Raw genomic sequence first — 27,557 nt, forward strand, 5'->3', positions numbered from 1 at the left:
TTTGCTCCATTCATCTTTCCTTCGATCCTGACTAGTCTCCCAGTCCTTGCTGTTGAAAAACATCCCCACAGCATGATGCTGCCACCACAATGCTTCACTGTAGGGATGGTGCCAGGTTTCCTCCAGACGTGACGCTTGGCATTCAGGCTAAAGAGTTCAATCTTGGTTTCATCAGAACAGAGATTCTTGTTTCTCATGGTCTGAGAGCCCTTTAGGTGCCTTTTGGCAAACTCCAAGCGGGCTGACATGTGCCTTTTACAGAGGAGTGGCTTCCGTCTGGCCAGTCTACCATTAAAGCCTGATTGGTGGAGTGCTGCAGAGATGGTTGCCCTTCTGGAAGGTTCTCCCATCTCCACAGAGGAACTCTGGAGCTCTGTCAGAGTGACCATCAGGTTCTTGGTCACCTCCCTGAACAAGACCCTTCTACCCCGATTGCTCAGTTTGGCCGGGCGGCCAGCTCTAGGAAGAGTCTTGGTGGTTCCAAACTTCTTCCATTTAAGAATGATGGAGGCCACTGTGTGGACCTTCAATGCTGAAGAAATGTTTTGGTACAATTCACCAGATCTGTGCCTCGAAACAATCCTGTCGAGGAGCTCTCCTTCGACCTCATGGCCTGGTTTATGCTCTGACATGCACTGTCAACTGTGGGACCTTATATAGACAGGTGTGTGCCTTTCCAAATCATGTCCAATTAACTGAATTTACCACAGGTGGACTCCAATCAAATTGTAGAAACATCTCAAGGATGATCAATGGAAACAGGATGCACCTGAGCTCAATTTCGAGTATCATAACAAAGGGTCTGAATACTTTTTATTTGTAATACATTTGCAAAAATGTCTAAAAACCAGTTTTTGCTTTGTCATTATGGGCTATCGTGTGTAGATTGATGAGGGATTTTTTTTTTTGAATAAGACTAACGTAACAAGAATCGAGCACACAGCCATGCAATCTCTGTAGACAAACATTGGCAGTAGAATGGCCTTACTGAAGAGCTCAGTGACTTGGAACGTGGCACCGTCATGGGATGCCACCATTCCAACAAGTCAGTTCATCAAATTTCTGCCCTACTAGAGCTGCCCCGGTCAACTGTAAGTGCTGTTATTGTGAAGTGGAAACGTCTAGGAGCAACAACGGCCGCGAAGTGGTAGGCCACACAAGCTCACAGAACGGGACCGTTAAGTGCTGAAGCGCGTAAAAATCGTCTGTCCTCGGTTGCAACACTCACTACCGAGTTACAAACTGCCTCTGTAAGCAATTGTAAAGTTTGGTGGAGGAGGAATAATGGTCTGGGGCTGTTTTTCATGGTTCGGGCTAGGCCCCTTAGTTCCAGTGAAGGGAAATCTTAATGCTACAGCATACACAAATATTCTACACGATTCTATGCTTCCAACTTTGTGGCAACAGTTGGGGAAGGCCCTTTCCTGTTTCAGCATGACAATGCCCCCGTGCACAAAGCGAGGTCCATACAGAAATGGTTTGTCGAGATCGGTGAGGAAGAACTTGACTGGCCTGCACAGAGCCCTGACCTCAACCCCATCGAACACCTTTGGGATGAAATGGAACGCCAACTGCGATCCAGGCCTAATCGCCCAACATCAGTGCCCAACTTCATTAATGCTCTTGTGGCTGAATGGCAGCATGTCCCCGCAGCAATGTTCCAACATCTAGTGGAAAGCCTTCCCAGAAGAGTGGAGGCTGTTACAGCAGCAAAGGGGGACCAACTCCATATTAATGCCTATAATTTTGGAATATGATGTTTGACAAGCAGGTGTCCACATACTTTTGAGCATGTAGTGTATATCATCGTTTTGACTGCACTGGGCCTTTAAGTAAAGGATAAAAACAGACATTTAAGTATTCCGTAAGTATTCCACAGTTTTATTTAAAGAATAAAATCCTGCATCAATATTTTAAGACAAAAAAAAACAACTAAGATTTCCTTTACATTTTAAAATAATTGTTCTTTTTTTAAACCATCACAAAAAATAGAAACAAGTACAATTTTGTAATTTAAAAAATTTACTGTACACAGCAGAATATACCATTTATTGCAAACTGAACACCCCTGATACCTCAGAAACTATACACACATTTATTTCAATTCACCTAGAGATATGCAAAACTACTCAGACAGATCATTAATTATATTTTCTGCTCAAATATTACAGTCCGGTTTGTTTGCCCCTGTAATTACCCTGTGTCTGAAGCACAGTAAGGGGTATCTTCAATGTGACGTCATGCCTTTAGTACAGTCCATTTCAGGGGAGGTCAATTTTTTTATTTAGTTTGTACAAAATTCCAGTAAATGTGGCACTTTTGTCCTCCTTTCTGCAAACATACAACAGAAGAAACTAATGACGAGGTCATTCAAAACAGAGCTTGCCACAAGAGTCCCTATGAGTGACAAACTTATTTACTATCAATTCAGCAGAAACCGACCGACTTACATTAATGGTAAAGCATTGCCACCAAACGTAAGATGCTAGACTATTCCTGCATTATGGACATCTCTAAACACACTGGATACTTTAAGAAATAAACTAGCCTATAAAAGGGATTTCATTTGGAAAGATATGTCTCATTCAGCCTTTGGGCTATTCAATTACTTATGACCTACAAATCATAAGACAAACTAATGTTTGATGTGCAATGCCTTAAAATATGTTCCATGGTTCTTCTTTCTTTTGCTGCATATCGCAATAATAACAGTACATGCCATTTCAATGACACATTCCATGTTTCCTGGTCTAACCAGAGGAGGGTAGGGTTGCAAAATTCTGATAACTTTCCAAAAGTACCAGAGTTTTCCAGAAATCCTAGTTGGAGGATTCCGGATTACCTGCTCAACCGGGATTTCTGGAAAACCTGGGAATGACATAATGTAGCCCAGTGGCCCAAGTCTCAAGAGGAGACTGTATCTGCAGTATAGTGGGTGTATACAACATTTTCCCACCCCAGTAAATTACTCACTGCGGCCACAGGTGAAGTAACAGAAGCAAAAGAAAATTGTTGTAATCAAAAGCCAAATAAATACACCTGCATGACACAGCGTATCAGAAATCTGAAGATCAATTAGAATAGTTTGAGACAGTACCATGACTAGAAAGGACATTCCGTTAGGTTAGAGAGAACCCAAACCATCCATGATTTAAATGCTGTAAAGAGTGATCTCTTATTACTCAGTAAACATTTAATCCACCAAAAGGTCCATGACAGCAGATACATCACACTGCTATATGTAATGACAATATCAATAAATAAGATGAGAAATGTAGTCTTTTCCAACCCTTTTCTACCAAAATCCCCAAGCCAAACCTATTGATACAACCCAATCATAACCACCAACATCATAACAGAATAGGGTGCCCAGCCCCTCTAAAACATCTAGGTTAAAAACCTGGATATCATCTGCTTTTTATAAAAGCTGTCAGTTATGTTTGTTCAGTAACCATCCACCCATGATAGAATCTGCATACATAACACCAAAAACAACAGACCCCTTATGGGTTAAGATCACAGTTACGGTTAGTTCAAATATATATATATTTTTTAAGTTACCATTGATAATTCAAATCTGCCTCTTTTTGTAACCAGTATGCAGCCAGATAACTGAAAATAACTGCCATCAGTCAAATAACTGCCGTCCCCACCCCATTGCACCATGGAGCCATCTTCTTAGCAATCAATGCACTTTCACTGAAAGAAGCTGGAAACCAATAGGCTAATCACTGCTAATATGGACCAAGTAAGCAACCATCTTTCACTAGGTACAACGCTCAATTGAAGTAGCAGCCCGCAATCAACAGCAATAGGAAGGAGGAACAGGATAAATTATTGATTTAACGCAACTATTTCCTAAAGTGTTTAAGCTACTCAACAATATGGCTTGTATTTGTTTTTAACTGTTCCAAACATTTGGACCTTTTCAAGTTAATAGTCCCCACAAAAAAGTTATATTGAAAGCAGGATTCAGACATCAAACTAGAGATCACGATTGATAATGACTAGCCCATTTTAAACTAAACCAAAACATCCACGGAAGAGATGAGACTACTTTTCACTTCAACCACAGCCATTAGCGTAGTGTTACAATGACCAAAAAGCAACTGTACAAGTAAGGCAGCTTGTTTTAACCAGATTAGTCAAAGCAAGCACAAGTGCTGCCCCATGGTGCAATGGAGAGTCCAGCAGACTGTAAGCATGTAAAGCATTGATAATACTCTTTACTCATCTGTTAAGACTACAGGTTTCATGGCCATACAGAAGCTCTCTGGGCTGAACTAACCTACATGTATTCAATGGAAACAATGCACAGGTTTGAACATGTCTGGGTCGTATTCACTAGGCACCAAACGGAAGAAAACAGACTGAAAGATGGAGGGACAACCTAACCTTGTCCAATAATAAACACTTGTTTTTGATTTCCGATGGCAAAGCACTATGCTATGGTGTGCACTATGAACACGACCCGCTGTGCATTTCAAAATGGCGCTGTACCCATATGACACCGCAGTTAACGGCTTCCAAACTGCTGTTCTTAGAAAGTGGCATATCAATCCATGTTGTATAGCAGCAATACAACTTATTCATGTCCATATTCTAACAATGCATGACAACACTGATTTACCAAAACCGTTATGGGACCAGAAGGACCAATCATTTAAAATATGGTCATAAAACCCAAGTGAAAGTCACTTCTCTGCATTCTGTTGTTTTGCAAGCATATCTCTTTCATCGCTTGCACTTAATCTCAGAACGCTGACTTCATTATGATACAACTAAAAAGAGTCTGGTGTCCCTTCCCCCAAAAGCAGCCTTGAGAAATCCATAGCCATGCATGTACAGTTACAGTATAGGAATGTAGGGGGTCTGACATGGCTAGGCCAGCGTGTGTTCTGCAGTTCCAGTTTGTGTAGGACTGTGAGCAGGGGGAAGGGAGGGGAGCTGTGTGTTCTGAAGTGGAGTAGGGAGAGTCTGAGGGCTCAGGGGGTTGTGATCTGGAGTGTCTGCGTGACGAGGGGTTATATGTGGTGGTGGTGTCTGTGGGAGGAGGGGTTATTGGTGGTGGTGTCTGTGGGAGGAGCCCCAACCAGTGCCAGAGGAAGGGGAACGCTGGGTTGTGTCCCAAATGGCAGTCTTATAGTGTCCCATAGGGATCAGGTCAAAAGTAGTGCACTATGTAGGGAATAGGGTGCCATTTGGTACGAAGCCTCTGGGGTGTTGGGATGGGAAGCTGTCAGTGCAATCTCTTTCTGTCATGGGAATAATGCAGCCAACATTTGCGTCAGTGGTGGTCTCTTTCCTTCTCTCTCTCAGACAGAGGGACAGACAGCTCCTGTGACTGGGGGCCTGGAAGGGCAGGGCTCAAAGGGGCATCAGCCGAGTGGTGTGGAACAGGAGTGGGTTCAGTTCCTCTGCATGCACAGCCCGGTGGAGGGAGGGCTCCGAGGCACTCCGCTCGATTTTTGGTAACAGGTCCTGGACCTGCTCAATGCCTAACATGATCTGAGGAGAAACAAAATAAACATTGTAGAATTGGAAAGGTACTCACACTCAAACCATAAACAGGAAGAACCAAGGAGGTGGAGATGGATAAAACAAAACAATAAAAGAACAGTAAGTAAAGAGAAGAATAAGTAAAAGAGCCTGTTGTTGACTTTGACCAAATGCTTTGGCAGTGCTGCTTCTCACCTGTGGAAAGAGGGGCCTCTCGTCACGTTTGAACTTCAGGCAGTCAATGATGAGCCTCTTCATGGACTTGGGTGAGCTACTGGACAGCAAACTGAGGTCTGGAGACAAGTAGCCGCGTCCAACCATAAAGAGTATCTGAGAGGAAATACAGGTTGGTAAATGTATGTCTCTGGTTGGGAATAGAATACACAACAGTATCAGTTCTTATGTACGAGACGTTTGAATTTGAATGATCTTAAATAGCATACATGTTAGCTGCACCCTTCAGATCTGTACTAAGAGGTAAACCGTTCCTATCGTCCTCTCGGTAGTCTCATTTTATATTTATGGTGTTTTGTAAACTTGTAATAATTTCATTGTAATTATTTGTTCTCGTAAATCAGGTTGCTGCTGCCATGATCATCGTCTCACCTGGTCTCTGTTGTTGATCTGGGAATAAGGCAGAGTCCCTGACATCAGCTCAAACAGGACCACCCCGTAGCCATACACGTCTGACTGAAACGTATAAGGGTTGGTGTCCTGCATCCGGATCACCTCAGGAGCCTAAAACCAGAAACGCACACATATCATTGGACAGCTGACTCAAGCACAAACATTTCATTTCATCTGCAGGTTCCATGAAGATGCATTTAAAACTAAGACCTTTTCCATTTGCCTGGCTACCCAAACCCCTTACTCCGGCCAAACGCTACACTCACGGACGTTAGTTTCTTCTCTGCAATGAGTCTGGATCGGAGTACATCCCTGACCCTTCACTGAATGCAAACACATTCGGAGCCATCTGATTGGTCCAGGAACTGATGGGTTGGGCCAGAGCCGGAACACACGTGGGTAAAGCGGCAGTTAGAAAATGTGTCATTGGCTTTGATACTCTGATTGATGATGATTAGTTTGAGACGATCCCAACATTCTCCTGTAGCCTAACGGGTGTATTGTAGTGGCATAGTGGCTAGGCTATAGATGGCTGAAGCATGGGGTTGCCCATCTGTATTTGTTTAGTCTACCACAATGGGACAATCATTAGCTAGATCACAAACTAAGTGTTGAAAATGTTGGCTTCGATACCAATACCAGCTATAATGATACTCAATACCACAACGTTACCACTGTGAAAAAATGCCTTAGTCAAATATACAGCACTGTTACAGTTTAAAACGTTATCAATGCTCCATTTGGAGAGCTAGGTCACTGGGTGTGCAGACTTTTGATCCAGTACTGCTCAAAAAACACCTGTGTCATCTTAACAAGGTTCTGTTGTTGCCTGTTGAGCAGTTGATTTGTAGAATTTGGTGTGTTAGAGTAGGGTTGGAAGTAAAGTCTACACACCCAGTAGCTCTCCTGGAGGTATTACGCTATAACATTAGCCTACAACCAAAAAGTCTAATAAAATAATTATCCCATTCAGTGAATCAGGTTAAAATGGCTATACTTAGAAGCAAGGTAGCTAAGCGGGAGGGCTCTAGCCCGACCTTTTCCAGTGCCAAGGTAAGACATTAAAGAAGTCATTTCATCTAACATGTTCAGGGAATGCATGATGGATATTTTGGATGTGCAACATGTCAAAATAGGATCCAGAATAATCATATATTTTTTTAGATGAATTTGCCTGCATGTTTTTTCTGCATATTGGCCTAGGATATATGCGACATAATTTCCCACCTCAGGAAGTGGAAACTCACAACACATTGCTAACTCTTATTATGATATTGTTGCTGGATAGCCATGCAATTGATCTAACAGTACATTTAATGTCCTACAAAAACATTCCATTGGTAGGCCTATATTCGGGGCTCCCGAGTGGCGCAGCGGTCTAAGGCACTGCATCTCAGTGCTTGAGGCGTCACTACAGACCACCTGGTTTGATTCCAGGCTGTATCACAACCGGCCGTGATTGGGAGTCCCATAGGGCGGTGCACAATTGGCCCAGCGTCGTCCGGGTTTGGCCGGTGTAGGCCGTCATTGTAAATAACAATTTGTTCTTAACTGACTTGCCTAGTTAAATAATGGTAAAATAAAAAAATAGGCTATTCGATGTATTCACTGCAAATAACGCGCTCTGTTCCGTTGGTGCATAGCCTCAATTACACTGAACAAAAATATAAATGCAACGATTTTCCTGAGTTACACTTCATATAAGGAAATCATCCAATTGAAATAAATTCATTAGGCCATAATATATGGATGTCACATGACTGGGCAGGGGCGCAGCCATTGGTGGGCCTGGGAGGGCATAGGCCCACCCACTGGGGAGCCAGGCCCATGCAAATCAGAACAAGTTATTCCCCACAAAAGGGCTTTATTACAGACAGAAATACTCCTCAGTTTCATCAGCTGTCCGGGTGGCTGGTCTCAGACGATCCCGCAGGTGATGAAGCCGGATGTGGAGGTCCTAGGCTGGCGTGGTTACACGTGGTCTGTGGTTGTGAGGCCGGTTGGACATACTGCCAAATTCTCTAAAACGACGTTGGAGGCAGCTTACGGTAGAGAAATGAACATTCAACTCTCTGGCAACTGCTCTGGTGGACATTCCTGCAGTCAACATGCCAATTGCACGCTCCTTCAAAACTTGAGACATCTGTGGCATTGTGTTGTGTGACAAAACTGCACATTTCAGAGTGGCCTTTTATTGTCCCCAGCACAATGTACACCTGTGTAATGATCATGCTATTTAATCAGATTCTTGATATGCCACATCTGTCAGGTGGATGGATTAACTTAGCAAAGGAGAAACGCTCACTAACAGGGATGTAAACAAAGTTGTGCACACAATTTCAGAGAAATAAGCTTTTTATGCCTACGGAATATTTCTGGCCTCTTATTTCAGCTCATGAAACATGGGACTAACTCTTTACATGTTGCGTTGATATTTTTGTTCAGTATACATACTCCGTTTGTAAAGTGGTGTTATTTCCTCTATATTGACAGTTGAGAAATACAGAAGGTATTCACACCCCTTGAATTTTTTCACATTTTGATGCGTTACAGCCTGAAATTAAAATTGACCAATTTTGTCACTGGCCTACACACAATACCCCATAATGTCAAAGTGGAAAATGTTTAATAAAAAATGAAAAGCTGAAATGTCTTTGTTATGGCAAGCCTAAATAAGTTCAGGAGGAAAAATTGCTTAAGTTACATGGACTCACTATGTCCAATAATAGTTTAACATGATTTTTTTTATGACTACCTCATCTCTGTACCCCACACATTTCAAACACAGATTCAACCACAAAGACCAGGGAGGTTTTCCAAAGAAGGGCACCTATTGGTAGATGGGTACAAATAAAAAAAGCAGACATTGAATATCCCTTTGAGCATGGTGAAGTTATTAATTACACTTTGGATGGTGTATCAATACACCCAGTCACTACAAAGATACAGGCGTCCTTCCTAACTCAGTTGCCGGAGAGGAAGGAAACCGCTCAGGAATTTCACCATTAGACCAATGGTAACTTTAAAATAGTTAGAGTTTAATGGCTGTGATAGGAGAAAATTTAGGATGTATCAACAACATTGTAGTTACTCCACAACATTAAGACTGTTTTCCTCAGGAAATTCAGTTCACGTCATGTTTTGTTTCCTTGCCACGATACCTCTGAGTATCGCGACAACCCTTATTGTTATACTAACATAAGCCTGAGACTTTCCTCTTAACAGTAGTTTTAAAAACAGTCTTTCCCACAATTACATTTTTTAAATGTTGCTCAACTGTCAGCACATTATCAGAAAGCATCTCTCCCTTCACTCCATGTGCAAAGGGGGGAGGGAGAGGCAGCGAAACAGGGATAGGGCAGTGACTTTCATTGCAGGAAGCAGGTTAATCTGGGTTCATACATGACACTGGGAGGCTGCTCTTTGATCCCATGTATCATCTCCTGTCGTTACCCCCCCCAAAGTATAATACCTGTTAAGCAACTGTATAAAACACATGTGGTCAACCATCAGTCTGGAGAGCAACTGGTTGTGAAGGCTTTTGATCAAGCCCTGCTCAAACACATCAGAGCCACTTTATCAAGGTCCAGTTGAGCAGCTAATTTTTAAAATGTGTTTGTTAGAGGGGGACTGGAATAAAAGCCTGCACACCCATTAGCTCTCATGGAGGATGGTTGACCACCCTTGATGTATAACATTGCAACATTACAACCAAATAAATTTTATTCCTTTTGAAATAATTAGCTCATTCAATATATCAAAGATCAAAATGGCTATGCTAGGATACAAATATTTGTATTCAGCTGAAGCAAGCCCACACATTTTCTTCAGGAAATGTACCTTTTTGAGATTAGTCAATTTTAGCTACCTTAGAAGTGTTTACCTTGCAGGCTGACTAGCATCTATTGAGTTGCAATGTCCCATACATTGGATTACCAAATCAACTGGAAGTATCAACAAAACAAGTTTTGAAGCTACATAATCGAAAAGAAAGGCTACGTCAAATATTTTTTCCTAAAATTACTCTTCGCGATTCACAAATTATTTTGATTTGATTCAGCATGATTGAACCGAATCTCAACTAATATAATGGTGAAGTGCATCGTTTGTTTTGTAAACAGTACTTGTTTAAATTAATCAAATTAATCGTTAATCGAGTGGCGCAGTGGTCTAAGGCACTGCATCGCAGTGCTAGCTGTGCCACTAGAGATCCTGGTTCGAATCCAGGCTCTGTCGTAGCCGGCCGCGAACGGGAGACTCATGGGGCGGCGCACAATTGGCCCAGCGTCGTCCAGGGTAGGGGAGGGAATGGCCGGCAGGGATGTAGCTCAATTGGTAGAGCATGGCGTTTGCAACGCCAGGGTTGTGGGTTCGATTCCCACGAGGGGCCAGTATGAAAAAATTATAATGTATGCACTCACTAACTGTAAGTCGCTCTGGATAAGAGCGTCTAATAAATGACTAAAATGTAAATGTTAAAAAAAATTAATCAACTTTGTATAGCCTTGTTCGCAAGTGTCGGTGGAAAGTTTTTGGGGACATGACGAAAACATTAATACATGCTAATAATAGCTAAACAGTTACCTAGATGGTACAAGATATGTTTTTAATTGGTTACCTAGTTATTAGTCTATTCTCTATCATATTGTATAGTCCTACCTGCTGCTGCAATGTCTGGCTGTCTCTCTCTCCTTAAGCAACCGCCCACTCGTCTTGCACAGATGCAGGTGATGCAAACAAACGCGCTGAAGTGTCATTCCGATCCTGGCTGATATGTTGATTTTCATTTGATTGATAAAATCTTTCAACTGTGCATGAATAAATTACATTAACAGAAATTATGGAATTTATTTCCATGACTTTTAAAAACTTTTAGGATTGTATAATTTTCCTAAACTTTTCCAGGCCTGGAAAACAAAATTTTAAAATGTCACGACTTTTCCATGATTTTCATGACCGCACGAACCCTGGTTATGCACATCACTGTTGACCAAAAATTGGTTTTAGAACCAACAAATCTGCAGGAACGATGTGTAGCCTAATCACCTAAATTACAGACATAAGCAAAATTGCTTCCGTAAGAGGAGGGCAATGTCGGTGTCGGTAATTTTTGGTTTATCGTCCCGGCTCTAGTTAGTGTTGTCTTAAATTGTATAAGGCTACCTTTCTCTCTCCTCTGCAACAGTCCGACTCGCACACGCACAAGACGAGCACACAGAGGCGCACATGCAGATAGCGATGTAACATCTTGAAAGTGTGCCTCAAGTATTATTTGATGTTCATATATATATATATATTTTTCTTTTTTTTACCGTGGTGGCAACAATTACGCAGCTGCACAATATAACAGAAACCGTGTAGTCATCTCCGTCGCATTTTTTAAGACCTTTGAAAACTGAATTGAAGACATTGTAAGACTTATTAAGGCCTTTAAATCAGATAAATGAATTTAAGATGTAAATACTTTAAGGACCCGCGGACACCCTGTTTTAGGAAATGTACCCGTTCTAGTTGAAGATGTGTTACAACTGTGGTCTTCATACTGAAAGAGTATAATCACACATGAGAAATACAACCCCTCTAAACTCTCTAGGAAAACTCAAGACATTACAAATCACATGGCTAAATGTAGTTTGACAGTTGATGTTAAATGATGCTACCCCCCACTACCAGCCAGTGATATCTAGGTCGTATTTCCTTGACACCTAACGGAAGAAAACGGACCGAAACGGGAAGGGACTACCTGAACTTGTTCAATGAGACACTTGTTTTTGTTGCATTATGGTATGCTACGGTGTGCTGTAAATCAATACAACCCAGGAGTGCAAGGAACTTACCATCCACAGAATGGAACCGCTAGGCTGTTCTACCTGCTCGGAGCCACTCCATCGAGACTTCACTGTGGCCAGCCCAAAGTCCCCGATTTTCACAGTCCAGCCCTCATGGAGGAAGATGTCTGACAACAGAGCTCAGGAACACGGCAACAGGTAGGTTGGTAGGTATATACATTTGGAAAAGCAAATCACACTGGTGATGTTAACACGACCTTCAAAACTACTAAATAGACTTGAAATTTATAGCATTCTACAAAGGTGATCTAGATTTAGACACAAGCATTGGCCTCAAGTGATACTGGTGGTGGGTAAAATATCTTTCTCTGAAGAGCTGACAAATATTTGATCAATTTTATGATTAATTTTGACAAATACGAAAAATTTATACATTTGTTCTAATTAATCTCCATGAATGTTTGATTTGCTAGAAAGCCTTCACAACACATTTTACTTCACCTTTAAAAAGAGGAAGAAGACAAGATGCTCTGGCACAGTTTGAAGCTTAACAGGCTCACACCAGACAATATAAGCACTAAAATCATGATGCAAAGATTTCACAACTGAACACGGTGAAAAATATTCATGTTAGTGGTGAACACAGCACTGAACTAACAGACAAAACACACAAATAAATAGGGTGTTCAAAAATGCTTCTGTGGTCATTCATCATTGGCTTCCAACTAGGCTTCTGGCCAACCACATAGGCCTACACTAGAGAAAGTGTTACGCACACCATAGATCCAAACTCAGGGCCCGTATTCATAAAGAGTCTTCGAGTAGGACTGCTGATCTAAGATCAGGTCCTCCCTATCCATATAATCTATACTGAACAAAAATATAAACGCAACATGCAACAATTTAAAAGATTTTACTGAGTTACAGTTCACATAAGGAAATCAGTCAATTGAAATAAATTAATTATGCCCTAATCTATGGATTTCACATGACTGGGAATACAGATATGCATCTGTTGGTCACAGATTCCTTAAAAAAAAAAAGTAGGGGCGTGGATCACAAAACCAGTCAGTATCTGGTGTGACCACTATTTGCCTCATGCAGCGCGACACATCTCCTTCGTATAGAGTTGATCAGGCTGTTGATTGTGGCCTGTGGAATGTTGTCCCACTGCTCTTCAATGGCTGTTCAAAGTTGCTGGATATTGGCGGGAACTGGAACAAGTTGGCGTACACGTCGATCCAGAGCATCCCAAACATGCTCACTGAGTGACATGTCTGGTGAGTATGCAGGCCATGGAAGAACTGGGACATTTTCAGCTTCCAGGAATTGTGTACAGATCCTTGCGACATGGGGCTGTGCATTATCATGCTGAAACATAAAGTGATGGCGGCGGATGAATGGCACGACAATGGGCCTCAGGATCTCGTCACGGTATCTCTGTGCATTCAAATTGCCATCGATAAAATGAAATTGTGTTCGTAAACCTAACCCCACCGCCACCATGGGGCACTCTGTTCACAACAGCAAACTGCTCGCCCACACAACGCCATACACGTGGTCTGCAGTTGTGAGGCCGGTTGGACGTACTGCCAAATTCTCTAAAACGATTTTGGAGGTGGCTTGTGGTAGAGAAATTAAAATTCAATTATCTGGCAACAGCTCTGGTGGACATTCCTGCAGTCAGCTTGCCAATTGCACGCTCCGTCAAAATATGAGACATCTGTGGTATTGTGTGACAAAACTGCACATTTTAGAGTGGCCTTTTATTGTCCCCAAAACAAGGTGCACCTGTGTAACGATCATGCTGTTTAATCAGCTTCTTGATAAGCCACACCTATCAGGTGGATGTATTATCTTGGCAAAGGAGAAATGCTCACTCACAGGGATGTAAAACAGTATGAAAAAAATAATATATGCACTCTAACTAAGTCGCTCTGGATAAGAGCGCCTGCTAAATGACTAAAATGTAAACAAATTTGTGCACAAAATGTGAGATAAATAAGCTTTTTGTGCGTATGGAACATTTCTGGGCTCTTTTATTTCAGCTCATGAAACATGGGACCAACACGTTACATGTTACGTTTGATCATTGTTCAGTGTAAATTCATCTTATTCTACTTCAGAGGTAAAAGCCCAGCTCAAGAAAGGATACTGTTTGATTTCAGGTCTCGATGAATTATATTCTTGGCATGAAGATAACTGAAAAAACACAAAAAAGGCATATGTTACTTCTAAATGTATACATAAAGTAAATATAAAAGCAGATAAGCTAAAAAAGAACATACTGCATGTTAATATTTTTCAATTGTGACTGTAAAAAGCACCATGTGTTGTGATAAAGACAGTTGAACAAAGCTCATGAGGCATTTATAAGTTATATTCTTCAAGAATCAATAGCTATATATCATGAATAAAAATAAAATAAATAAATGGATGTACAAATCCTAAGATTGCCACTTTAATAACTGCCCTGAAAGTGAAATAGCTTACTCCATGCCCTGTGCTGTCTGCCTGGCCACGTCGATGCGGCGCATGGTTTCAAACTTGGTCTCGGAAACGTGCAGATGGCGGTACAGGCTGCTGCCCTCACACCACTGTGTGATGATGGCAAAGTTAGGCTTAGTCATGAAGCCCATGAACAGCAGAATGTTGACGTGGCGTGTCTTTCTGCGGGGGGGGCACACCAACATCAGTCACAACACACACTGCATAACTATCAATATCTCACCCAAAACGGCATGTTCCACAGTTCTACCAACAACATTCATGGTAACTCATGGTATGACAGTTTTAGTAAAAACATCTATGTAAATTGCAATACAGCACCATAATAGAGTAATGTATGGTATATCAAGACCCCCCCCCCAAAAAAAAAACATGAATTCATTTGTCAATGTAAGAATGTACAGTACTCACCTTAGGACTTGCATTTCATTTTTAAAAGCCTGCAGCTGCTCAGGTGTTGGCTCTGTCACTTTGAGGATCTTGATGGCCACATCTCCGTGCCACTTTCCCTTGAAGACCGTCCCGAAGGAGCCTGCACCTATCCTTTTCTGGACGGTGACTTCTCGAGAGTGGACCTCCCAGTAGTAACTTGAGTCTCTATAACCGCCACGGTGCTGAAACACACTTTTACTTAACACCATTTTCAACAACATCCCCATCCCTAATTAACAACGAGCACCAAGGGTTCAGTCTCGGACACTAAAAAAGAAAAGGTCATGAAGGCATCTCCCCAAAAGACTGCAACAACTGCGATGCCATAACCTTTTTTCACCCAGATGAGATTCTCATTCCATAGAAGGGTTTTAGTAGCGCCGGTATATCTAAACTCTACTTACCACTTTCTTTTTGTCGTCAGATGAGGAGGGCTTGCGCTCCTTGTGCTCTGAGGGGGATTTGGGGGGTCTCCTGCCAGGGGAGCCCAGGGAGGGCGGGCTGGTGGAGGGTTTGGATGAGGGTTCAGGACCTGTATATAATATAACAGTATTCAAATGAGCGGGTTTTGAGACAAATGAGCAAGTAGAAAATAATCTCAAAGACATGAGTAAGGATAAAGAAATGGGATTTGAAATCTCACCCATTGTATTATTTTGTATTTTTAACGCCTCCTAAAAAGAGAGAGAAACACATCGGATAACCACTCACGTCTAATATTAATGAAACATTCACAGACTCACATTGATGTCCACTGTGTGTGTGATGTACGCTATTGTAGGGGTTGAGAAATAAGCAGAAGACACATTTCCATTGTAAAATGGATTAATGAATTTATTTGTAAACCCTGTATTGTAGGAGTGACTGTCTCACCTCTATGATGCTGACGCCGGCAGGGCCCACTGTGCTGACCATGTGGACGTTGGGGGTGGAGGTGGACCGATGCCTCTGTAGGGACGGTCCATCTACAACTGGCGGGGGGAACAGGAAGGCTGAGGTCGGTGACAGAAGTCCATGCCTACAAGACACATAGGGGAACAACAGAACAGGTTCGGTTAATTTCTGAAGAGTTACTGTTATCCATTTGAGGGGGCACCAATACCATATGGTTTCTGTGTCTGCATCCCAAATGGCACACTATTCCCTTTATAGTGCACTACTTCTGACCAGAGCCCTATGGGATAAGTAGTGCACTATATAAGGCATGGCCCACAGATCAATTTCCTAAGACAAAAAAAATAAAAAAATAAACCTCAGTCGGTCGGTGTCAACTTACTGAGTTAACCCATGTCAGCTACTTTTCTTTTTAGATTGGTAAGTTAGTCTTGCCAGCAATCATGGTCAAATTACAGACCGGGGGGCCCCCATTCATTTTGTTAGTCACTCTCACTCAGATATCATATTCAAAACTGCAAACATTTCTCTCCACCCTATGGCAAAATGAGTAGGAATGCATGAAATGTGTTATAAAATTCCAAAATCTTCTCTCCGCCCCATGAAAAAAATTGTAGAATTGCAGGACATTAACTCAAAAATATATATTATCGCCGCTGTCAAGAGGGGGGCCGCAAAACATGTTTTGCTCGTAAGGTGGGGGGAAACCCCCCAAAACAAAATGTAACTTAGGGTCCCCAAAAGGCTAGGGCTGGCTCTGACTGCATGTGTGGGTATGGATGTGGGTACGCAGACCCACAAGCCACCACGGCCTCTCATGTGTTCAGATTTTTTGTTGCACCCACCCCCATCAAAGTTGCCCATCCCTGATATAGGGAATAGGGTGTCCTTTGGGACGCATGTGACTATGGTTGAGATCCACTTACCCAGAAGAATCTGGGGTTAAGGCTATGTCGCTCTGGGATATGGAGTTGTCTGGCAACAGTATGGATATCTGAGGGTACTCATCTGTGCAGGGATTAGGTGTGAACCTGGAAACAAGGTACAGTACACACACAGAGGGTAAGCAGAGGGTAAAGAGAGCTGTTCCAGTCACACAATGCTAACAGTAAAACAAATATGACGTGATATGGGTGACCTTGTGAAAAGCACAACAAAATGCATGGAGAACATTGTGGGAATTTTTGTGTGAGCAACTTTTTATTTTGTTTGGTCTCTTTGGGGGGGGGGGGTTGAACTACAGAAATTAAGCCATGGCAATATATTCATTTTGATAAGATATTCTGCCGGTTAAATCCTTAAGACAAAAATCTGTCTGTTTTTTTGGCATGGGCCATCTCTATCACCGCATCCGCCCTTATGTCGCACTTCCACATCTGCGGTGGAAAGTGGCAGAGCTACAGAGCTGTTTGTCAGACCAAGAGAACACAAAATCTGTCTTCTCACGAAAACGTCTGTAGCGTCCGAATGGTTTGGCCTAACTATGGAAAGATGAAACTCTCGAACATGACGGTGTTCTCCGTTTCGCTCTACGACCCCCACTAATGTCACGTGACTCGTCTAAGTATGGAGGTAGTTTTGTGCCAACAAACATATGGGGTTAAATATGTGTCCACTTTTATTATTTCTTGAGCTTTCTTATATCTCCTAGATATAGGACAGACACTTAAACATTATTCCTGATGATTTATTTTTTGAGTGTCTTTTTTGCAATTTATGAATGTGTTACTCAATTCATTTCTATGAGCTATAGTAGTAAAGGCCAAATTCAATATTTGATCCCACATTTTTTTTGGGGGGGATACCTTAAGGGGTCCTAAAATTCTAAATTAAATAGTTAAATGATATGCCCATCTTAAAACAATTCCATATGTTTGCTTAGTAGATTGGGACCAACACTTTAAATGTTGCATTTACATTTTTGTTCAGTATAAATTAAGTTCCATCTTGATTTTGGAAAGAGTAATAGCTACCTGGTCTGAAAAGAGTGTTTGTTGAGAACGCTCTAACACCGTTAACATTTCCAAATCTGGTATCTTCTTTGTGATTTATTCAACCCAGATGCAAATGCAGTTGCATTATTTTTTATAAAACCTTTGGTGGCATCCAATAGAATCCGGGGGTAAATCGACTGAATTTTTATTGATCATTATGAATTCATTTAGTTCAATTTCAAATTGATCACAGAAATTCTGAAGTTTCAAGTTGGCAGTGGTAAGCACGGTGGTCAGACAAGCTCATTTGTCTAATTTCTATTTTCTTAATTCAAGAAAATAGAGGTGTAGATAATTGTATGAAATCGATTCGTGAGAATGGTTTATGCCTGTTTGAGTAGAAAGTGTGCTCTTTTGCTTTAGGATTATGTGCTTGCCAGGCATCAATGAGGTTGTAATTAGAGAGTATATGCTGGAGAGCCTTGGTTGCGTGTGGATTGTAGTTGGTCTTATTAGATTTGTCCCACATGTCCAAAATAGCATTAATGTCGGTCCCAATAACCATATGGAATTCAGTTAATTCTAACAATACGCTGTTCAGAGAATCCAAAAAATGTAGGACCATATGAATTTGTAGTGTACACATTAATAAAAGACAATTTTCTTTGCGTTATGGATACATTTAAGGAAAGTGATTCTGCCTTCTTGGTCTTCGCCTTTACCAAAAATGGTACTTTTGAGTTTCCTATGTATCATTATGATTACACCTTTAGTTTTGTTTGGGGCTGATGAAACAGCAGTCAGTTTGTACAAATGGTTCTTTATTCTGTGTGTGTCTTTTTGGAGTAGGTGTGTTTCTTGGAGCGTTGCTATATCAACATGGTTTCTTGCTAGGATATCAAGAAAGCTGGAACATTTAATAGGACAGTTTAGGCCTTTCAAATACCAAGAGAGAGTAGCTAGCGTTGCCATTGCTTATCAGTAGTGTTAGTAAGCCCATGGATGTGAAACAAAAAGCAGGACCCACAGGGAAACCCACCCATTGGTCGTTTCCCACCCAGAACACCCCCTCCCCCCACGTCCCTCCTTCCCTAACCACCAACCCCTATCATTACACGGTTGCAGCATAATGGCGAGTGGCAGCCTTACTTGTGAAATCTCTTAAGCAGCATATTTTGGGGTATTTTAAGGTATTGAGAAATAAATAAAGTAAAACAAAATAAGCAACCATTTAGCCCTTCAGATTTAAGTTTGCAAACTTCATGAAGGGTGGGTAATGAAGAAAAAAAAGTAGGCTAAATATAGACAGAAATGCAAGCCTAAACAGTAAAACAGGAGCTCCTGATCCATTATCATTAGCAATATGGTCTAAATTACCCCTAAACATAATATACTCTCAATTTGTATTAAACATGTATGTGCTCTATACTATGTATAATTTAAAAAAGGGTATGCGCAAGAAATGTAGTCTATAATCTAGATCTCTTCACAATAATTGATCATGGCCTGTAGCCAAAGTCCTCCCTGGGAGATAAATTCAGCAGCATAAACAGAGGGGGACAGCCATAAAAAAGGAACTGTGTGGTAACCCATATGGGACTGGCCATCTATCCTAAACAGTTTAGCCCATAGGGATGCAATGTGCTGTAGCCCAACAAGGAAGCAACCCTTAAATTCTTATCACAATGTACTGGATAGTCACCACACTATTGACTCATACAATCTAGAACAGTAGCCCCGTTCCATCTCCATGTCCTCGACAGGGCTCTAAAGTACGACCCTTTAGGTTGCATATGGTCCTAGATTTTTGCTGTGCGACCTGACATTTTATTTTGGGAGCACCAGTGCGACCAGGAAGAAATATACACTACCAGTCAAAAGTTTGGAGATACCTACTCATTCAAGGGTTCTTTATTTTTACATTGTAGAATAATAGTGAAGACATCAAAACTATGAAATAACACATATGGAATCATGTAGTAACCAAAACAGTGTTAAACAAATCAAACTATATTTTATATTTGAGATTCTTCAAATAGCCACCCTTTGCCTTGATGACAGCTTTGCACACTCTTGGCATTCTCTCGACCAGCTTCATGAGATAGTCACCTGGAATGCATTTCAATGAACAGGTGTGCCTTCTTAAAAGTTAATTAGTGGAATTTCTTTCCTTCTTAATGCGTTTGAGCCAATAAGTTGTGTTGTGACAAGGTAGGTGTGGTATACAGAAGATAGCCCTATTTGGTAAAATACCAAGTCCATATTAAGGCAAGAATAGCTCAAATAAGCACAGAAAACAACAGTCCATCATTACTTTAAATCAAATCAAAACAAATTTTATTGGCCACATGCGCCGAATACAATAGATGCAGACATTACAGTGAAATGCTTACTTACAGCCCTTAACCAACAGTGCATTTATTTTGAATAAAAAAGTAAAATAAACAACAAAAAAAGTGTTGAGAAAAAAAGAGCAGAAGTAAAATAAAATAACAGTAGGGAGGCTATATATATATATATATATATATACAGGGGGGTACCGGTGCAGAGTCAATGTGCGGGGGCACCGGCTAGTTGAGGTAGTTGAAGTAATATGTACATGTGGGTAGAGTTAAAGTGACTATGCATAAATAATTAACAGAGTAGCAGCAGCGTAAAAAGATGGGGTGGGGGGTGGGGGTGGGGGGCAGTGCAAATAGTCCGGGTAGCCATGATTAGCTGTTCAGGAGTCTTATGGCTTGGGGGTAGAAGCTGTTGAGAAGTCTTTTGGACCTAGACTTGGCACTCCGGTACCGCTTGCCGTGAGGTAGCAGAGAGAACAGTCTATGACTAGGGTGGCTGGAGTCTTTGACAATTTTGAGGGCCTTCCTCTGACACCGCCTGGTATAGAGGTCCTGGATGGCAGGAAGCTTGGCCCCAGTGATGTACTGGGCCGTACGCACTACCCTCTGTAGTGCCTTGCGGTCGGAGGCCAAGCAGTTGCCATACCAGGCGGTGATGCAACCAGTCAGGATGCTCTCGATGGTGCAGCTGTAAAAAAAATTGAGGATCTGAGGACCCATGCCAAATCTTTTCAGTCTCCTGAGGGGGAATAGGCTTTGTCGTGCCCTCTTCACGACTGTCTTGGTGTGTTTGGACCATGATAGTTTGTTGGTGATGTGGACACCAAGGAACTTGAAGCTCTCAACCTGTTCCACTAAAGCCCCGTCGATGAGAATGGGGGCGTGCTCAGTCCTCTTTTTTTTCCTGTAGTCCACAATCATCTCCTTTGTCTTGGTCACGTTGAGGGAGAGGTTGTTATCCTGGCACCACACGGCCAGGTCTCTGACCTCCTCCCTATAGGCTGTCTCATCGTTGTCAGAGATCAGGCCTACCACTGTTGTGTCGTCGGCAAACTTAATGATGGTGTTGGAGTCGTGCCTGGCCATGCAGTCATGGGTGAACAGGGAGTACAGGAGGGGACTGAGTACGCACCCCTGAGGGGCCCCCGTGTTGAGGATCAGTGTGGCAGATGTGTTGTTACCTACCCTTACCACCTGGGGGCGGCCCGTCAGGAAGTCCAGGATCCAGTTGCAGAGGGAGGTGTTTAGTCCCAGGATCCTTAGCTTAGTGATGAGCTTTGAGGGCACTATGGTGTTGAATGCTGAGCTGTAGTCAATGAATTGCATTCTGACGTAGGTGTTCCTCTTGTCCAGGTGGGAAAGGGCAGTGTGGAGTGCAATAGAGATTGCATCATCTGTGGATCTGTTGGGGCGGTATGCAAATTGGAGTGGGTCTAGGGTTTCTGGGATAATGGTGTTGATGTGAGCCATGACCAGCCTTTCAAAGAACTTCATGGCTACAGACGTCAGTGCTATGGGTCGGTAGTCATTTAGGCAGGTTATCTTAGAGTCATTGGGCACGGGGACTATGGTGGTCTGCTTGAAACATGTTGGTATTACAGACTCAGTCAGGGACATGTTGAAAATGTCAGTGAAGACACTTGCGAGTTGGTCAGCACATGCTCGGAGTACATGTCCTGGTAATCCGTCTGGCCCTGCGGCCTTGTGAATGTTGACCTGCTTAAAAGTCTTACTCACATCAGCTACGGAGAGCGTGATCACATAGTCATCCGGAACAGCTTGTGCTCTCATGCATGCTTCAGTGTTGCTTGCCTCGAAGCGAGCATAGAAGTGGTTTAGCTCGTCTGGAAGTATTGTGTCACTGGGCAGCTCGCGGCTGTGCTTCCCTTTGTAGTCTGTAATCGTTTTCAAGCCATGCCACATCCGACGAGCGTCAGAGCCGGTGTAGTAGGATTCAATCTTGACTCTTTGCCTGTTTGATGGTTCATCGGAGGGCATAGCGGGATTTCTTATAAGCGTCCGGGTTATAGTCCCGCTCCTTCAAAGCGGCAGCTCTACCCTTTAGCTCAGTGCGGATGTTTCCTGTAGTCCATGGATTCTGGTTGGGGTATGTACGTACGGTCACTGTGGGGACGACATCATCGATGCACTTATTGATGAAGCCAGTGACTGATGTGGTGTACTCCTCAATGCTATCTGAAGAATCCTGGAACATGTTCCAGTCTGTGCTAGCAAAACAGTCCTGTAGCTTAGCATCTGCGTCATCTGACCACTTTTTTATTAACCGAGTCACTGGTGCTTCCTGCTTTAGTTTTTGCTTATAAGCAGGAATCAGGAGGAAAGAGTTATGGTCAGATTTGCCAAATGGAGGGCGAGGGAGAGCTTTGTATGCGTCTCTGTGTGTGGAGTAAAGGTGGTCTAGAGTTTTTTTTCCTCTGGTTGCACATTTAACATGCTGGTAGAAATTAGGTAGAACGGATTTAAGTTTCCCTGCATTAAAGTCCCCGGCCACTAGGAGCGCTGCCTCTGGATGAGCGTTTTCCTGTTCACTTATGGCCTTATACAGCTTTAAGACATACGGAAAATGTCAAGAACTTTGAAAGTTTCTTCAAGTGCAGTCGCAAAAACCATCAAGCGCTATGATAAATCTGGCTCTCATGAAGACCACCACAGGAATGGAAGACCCAGAGTTACCTCTGCTGCAGAGGATAAGTTCATTAGAGTTACCAGCCACAGAAATTGCAGCCCAAATAAATGCTTCAGAGTTCAAGTCACAGACACATCTCAACATCAACTGTTCAGAGTGGACTGTGTGAATCAGGCCTTCATGGTCGAATTTCTGCAAAGAAACCACTACTAAAGGACACCAATAAGAAGAAGAGACCTGCTTGGGCCAAGAAACACGAGCAATGGACATTAGACGGGTGGAAATTTGTCCTTTGGGCTGGAGTCCAAATTGGGGATTTTTGGTTCCAACCGCCGTGTCTTTGTGAGACGCAGTGTTGGTGAACGGATGACCTCTACATGTGTAGTTCCCACCGTAAAGCATGGAGGAGGTGTTATGGTGTGGGGGTGCTTTGCTGGTGACACTGTCTGTGATTCATTTAGAGTTCAAGGGACACTTAACCAGCATGGCTACCACAGCATTCTGCAGCGATACGTCATCCCATCTGGTTTGGGCTTAGTGGGACTATCATTTGTTTTTCAACAGGACAATGACCCAACACACCTTCAGGCTGCGTAAGGGCTATTTTACCAAGAAGGAGAGTGATGGAGTGCTGCATCAGATGACCTGGCCTCCACAATCCCCCAACCTCAACCCAATTGAGATGGTTTGGGATGAGTCGGACGGCAGAGTGAAAGAAAAGCAGCCAACAAGTGCTAAGCATATGTGGGAACTCCTTCAAGACTGTTGGAAAAGCATTCCAGGTGAAGCTGGTTGAGAGAATGCCAAGAGTGTGTAAAGCTGTCATCAAGGCAAAGGGTGGCTATTTGAAGAATCTCAAATATAAAATATATTTTGATTTATTTAACACTTTTTTGGTTACTACATGATTCCATATGTGTTTTTTCATAGTTTTGATGTCTTCACTATTATCCTACAATGTAGAAAATACAGTGTCCAAACTTTTGACTGGTACTGTATATATTTTAAAAATGTGCCCAGATAATTGTTGTAATGATAGGTTTCACTGTGCAGATGTTTCTCAGTTCCCTAGAGAAAAAAGCGAGGGCAGATTAATTCATTCAATCCAAAGCCTACATGTAAAGAATATTTCTTGCAACTTTCTGAAGACATAACGGCATGGGAATGCCTGTGTCTACCAGTTAGTAATGCCGAAACAGTCATTTCTAAAGGCTTTCCCATAAAACTTTCCAAATAAAATGTTAACTGGCAGAATGATATGATATCATGGTGATTTGTATCACTCGGGTGGTCTTTTATTTGGCAAACTCTATTCCGCATGCAGTACAGAAACACCACCAGCCAAACACCAGTCTCTTGAGGTGCGTAATTGAAATTAGAGGGCAACTATACCTGCCAAATATTTTATTGTGGTCTGCTGATGTGGAATTATAACACCCAAATGTTGTTTTTCTATTAAAAGTGAAAACCTGAAAATAAAACTGGGGGAAATCCAAAACCTGGAAAAACGTTTGTTTTTCGTGTTATTATGCCAAATAAATGTATTGACTGGTAAGAATTCTGAGTGGCTGGCAGATTTTTTTCATCTACCTGCCACAGTGGCTGGTGGACCAAAAAGTTGGTTTATGAACAGGGCCTAAAAACTTTGTCACAAGTCATTCCAAAACCACTTACGGGCATTTGTTTACACCTTGTTCAGTCAGGTTACCTCATTAGCTAGCTAACAATCTGGTTACTTTACCAGTACATCTAAACATTTGGGGGCACAGAAAGAAAGGAAAAGGGATAGCTTTAGAAGACCAATGATCATAGCAATGAATGAATGACAGATCTCTTGCATGTCGTCACTCACAAACTTGACGTGCTTAAAGAGACAGGGTAAAATTGTCTATGTAATGCATCTCAATAAGTAGTGCTTTTACACAATGTAGAACGCTAATATTCCAAAAAATATATTCTGGTGCTCCTAGATTTTATGTTGTGCTATCAAACCGTGCTACCAATGAAAAATGCTAATTTGGAGCCCTGTCCTCGACAGACTCACCGTTTTGTCATTGTGTCCATGTCCACACACACAGTGGGGACTTTGCTGCTGCAGTGCTGGTGAAACTTGTAGCCGCATGTCTGACATCTGAAGCCGTTGAACAGAAACTTGTGGCAGAAGTCACAATAGGCCAACTTAAAGAAGGTTTTCCGTACCTGCAATAAAAATAATATGTGAAAGTGTATTTTTCTGACATTTCAATTGAAGAGAAAGTGAGGTGACAGTTGTGACAAAGTAGTGGAAAGTCCGCTATTCTAACCCACACAGTCAGAGGCACATATGTGCAGAAGTTGGTGTTAACCACTACTGGAAAAATAAGTGTTGCCTTACAATACACAAATGCAGAGGTAAAACACTTACAAGAGCTACTTACAAAGTTATGCATGGCGAGAGGGACATCATCCAACACCTCTACCAGCAGCTCTTCTCCTACCAGCGGGGTGATGTCAGTGTTCCAATCAGTTAGTCTTTTGCGACTGTGGGGGGGTGGGGGGTGGCAGATAAAAAAAAATACAAATTAAATTGAAGAAAAACTCATCTGAATCAGAAAACTGTATTGCCATGAAAGAAATGTTGCTAGAAATGTATCTTGGGGTTGTAAATAGAGGGTTAAGACACATCAACAATGCACCACTTATAGATGATTTCATAAACAGACACTGCTAGAACCTTTTACTTATTGAACTGTACTCACACCTTGCCAGATCAGACAAGAAATATGCTTAAAAAACAAGACATTAAAATGGGCTACGGCAGACACTTACCCCTCTAGGAGTCGAAACACTGCGCAACAGTCCTGGCTCAGGCCCCTCACTTTAAGGGCTTTATCCAAACTGTCATAAACTGTCTGCCCGGGGCGAACATTTACCTGCAGACAGAAACAGTAGATGTTTGAACAAAAGGGAGTTTTATGTAGTTTAGCAATTACAAGTAGGGTGTGCAAGTGGCTTGTTGTGTCAGAGAAAGAGTACTACTTTCACATAATAAAATACAGCACCAACTCAGTTTACAGTTATGAAATTGTGTGAGTCACATATTCACAGTGAATTATTAGGATCTCTATGGTAAATCATGTGTTCTCATGTTTGAGAAACATGATAAGAAATAGATTGGAACAGGGCCTTAGGCACCATCTGGGACAACACCAACTGTCTGCTAGGAGTTAGTCATTGATGCAGTAGTGAATCATTAGTGTTGAAAATAATTTAATTTTACTTGTAATATAAAGGCCAAAAAAATTATTCTGAAAGTCTTACCACAGTCCTCTGTTTATTGGGGAGGTAGACGCGGATGGTGCCCCCACCTCGGGGCACGTCCTCTGGACTGGTCTCTCCAGAGGAGGAGCAAGAGGAGGAGTTGGAGGACATGATGACAGGCAGGAAGAGCAGGGGAGGTAGCACTGAGATGCTTCAACTGCAGGAGAACTTCATGCACTGGGGATCCGGGGGAGTGAGCCCTTACCTGGAACCTGAGACAGACAGTGCTACGAATTAGCTACGATCCAATCCATCTGAATCCAATCAACCGAGTGAGACAAACGTGCCCATAATTATGATCACAGATTGACAGAGTATGTTGCAACTAGCAAGGTTGATACCACACTGATGTGTATACTAGGTAAAGAACTGGTAAATAAACAGAAGAGGCCTAATTTTTACATCTCCAAAAATGTTGCTGCTCACAGTGAAAACATTGGCTAAAAGGGTTGCTTGTACCACACAGCTGAGTTGGTGTAGATTGTCAATGGCTCGAGCAAATGTTATTTCTCATGGAAGATTACTACTTTGACACTTCAACTAGTTAAACCTACTAACCAGTTAGCTAACTTTATAGGCAACTTTACATAGCCTAGGCATAGCTCGTTAACGTTAACTACAGCATGTCTCGCTGCAGTTTGACTCTTGACTTAGACATTTCATGTGCACGCGAAATTGCATGATTGCATGAAGTGCCGTAGGAGCCTTGTTGTTGGCTTTGTATATAACGTTAGCTACAAATGTTATAGCTAAAATCGTTGGCAAGGTAATTACGTAGCTATCCTAGCTTAGCATAGAGTAATGGGATTTGACTGCTTAGCAATTTGACATTTAGAAATTTTGGAAGCAATGTTTCTCTCAGTATAGCTACCACTGAAGATTACAATTCATTTATAATATTTTGATGAAATGACAATACCGCGTCGATGAGGCTGTTATAAATAGTTTCTTAATTCCTGTCAGGTGTTTTTTCATTTTCGAGTGAGTGCTTTCATGAGGCGGAAAGGGATTAGCTAGCTAGCTAGCTATGACCCAGCTAGCGCGTTAGTTGCTACTTTTGCTGTCCGATACTATCAAGTAACGAAAAGCTTGTTTCACTCTAATTTACGTAATAACATAAGCAACTACTTAATTAATGGGCAACTCAATACCATTGCAAAACGACTCATTCATAAACAACTAACTGCAAATTTGGTTTTGGAATAAAGTCTTACCTGAAGGAGCCATCTTGAATTCTCTCAATCAGAAGTAGAATCTCTGGGAAAGCGGAACACCTCCGTGATGCGCGCTCCCTATAGGTCAGTTCTCACATTTACACTCGTTCATTGGATAACATAATAGATACATACAGGGGGGTGTTACAAGTAAACATAATTTTTTTAAAGTTACATTGTAAAAACGTATGTCACAGTAAGCAACAGACAAATGACGTGATATGATTCAGTTGACCTATTACATATCCGGGGGGAACATTGTTACATCTGAATCTATCACATTAAAAACTATTAACTTTAAATAGCAAAATAGCTGAATGCAATAAATGGAGGTTGGGCCTCATTCTGTGATAAAGAAAATGTACAGTATG

At 42.0% G+C, this 27,557-nt stretch overlaps 1 protein-coding gene across 3 annotated transcripts; it reads right to left on the reverse strand.

Moving 5' to 3' along the window:
• Window positions 1-1,865: 1,865 nt before the first annotated feature.
• On the reverse strand, window positions 1,866-27,527 carry LOC121530684 (serine/threonine-protein kinase A-Raf-like). 3 transcript variants are annotated; one of them, XM_041835838.2, is made up of 16 exons: window positions 27,187-27,527; window positions 25,973-26,184; window positions 25,481-25,584; window positions 25,090-25,192; window positions 24,717-24,871; window positions 16,676-16,780; window positions 15,729-15,873; window positions 15,499-15,529; window positions 15,260-15,387; window positions 14,835-15,037; window positions 14,409-14,585; window positions 14,071-14,117; window positions 11,964-12,082; window positions 6,106-6,237; window positions 5,695-5,829; window positions 1,866-5,508 (listed from the first exon to the last, which is right to left on the reverse strand). In XM_041835838.2, exons 2-16 carry the CDS (start codon window positions 26,081-26,083, stop codon window positions 5,368-5,370), a joined length of 1,836 nt encoding a protein of 611 aa, XP_041691772.1. In that variant the 5' UTR covers window positions 26,084-26,184; window positions 27,187-27,527; the 3' UTR covers window positions 1,866-5,367. The 3 variants fall into 3 exon arrangements, with proteins under 3 accessions (XP_041691772.1, XP_041691773.1, XP_041691774.1); XM_041835839.2 differs by having other exon boundaries at window positions 25,973-26,226; window positions 27,187-27,210; XM_041835840.2 differs by lacking the exon at window positions 16,676-16,780.
• Between the last annotated feature and the right edge of the window lie 30 nt (window positions 27,528-27,557).

Source organism: Coregonus clupeaformis, chromosome 18, assembly GCF_020615455.1.
Source record: "Coregonus clupeaformis isolate EN_2021a chromosome 18, ASM2061545v1, whole genome shotgun sequence".
NCBI classification, from domain to species: domain Eukaryota; kingdom Metazoa; phylum Chordata; class Actinopteri; order Salmoniformes; family Salmonidae; genus Coregonus; species Coregonus clupeaformis.

Coding starts and splice junctions, on each gene's coding strand:
- LOC121530684 (XM_041835838.2), bottom strand. CDS start 26,083: ATGTCCTCCAACTCCTCCTCTTGCTCCTCCTCTGGAGAGACCAGTCCA. Junction 15,530..15,728: donor CCGGCGTCAGCATCATAGAG/GTGAGACAGTCA, acceptor CTCTCTTTTTAG/GAGGCGTTAAAAATACAAAA. Junction 6,238..11,963: donor GCGGTTCCATTCTGTGGATG/GTAAGTTCCTTG, acceptor TTCTGGTTTTAG/GCTCCTGAGGTGATCCGGAT.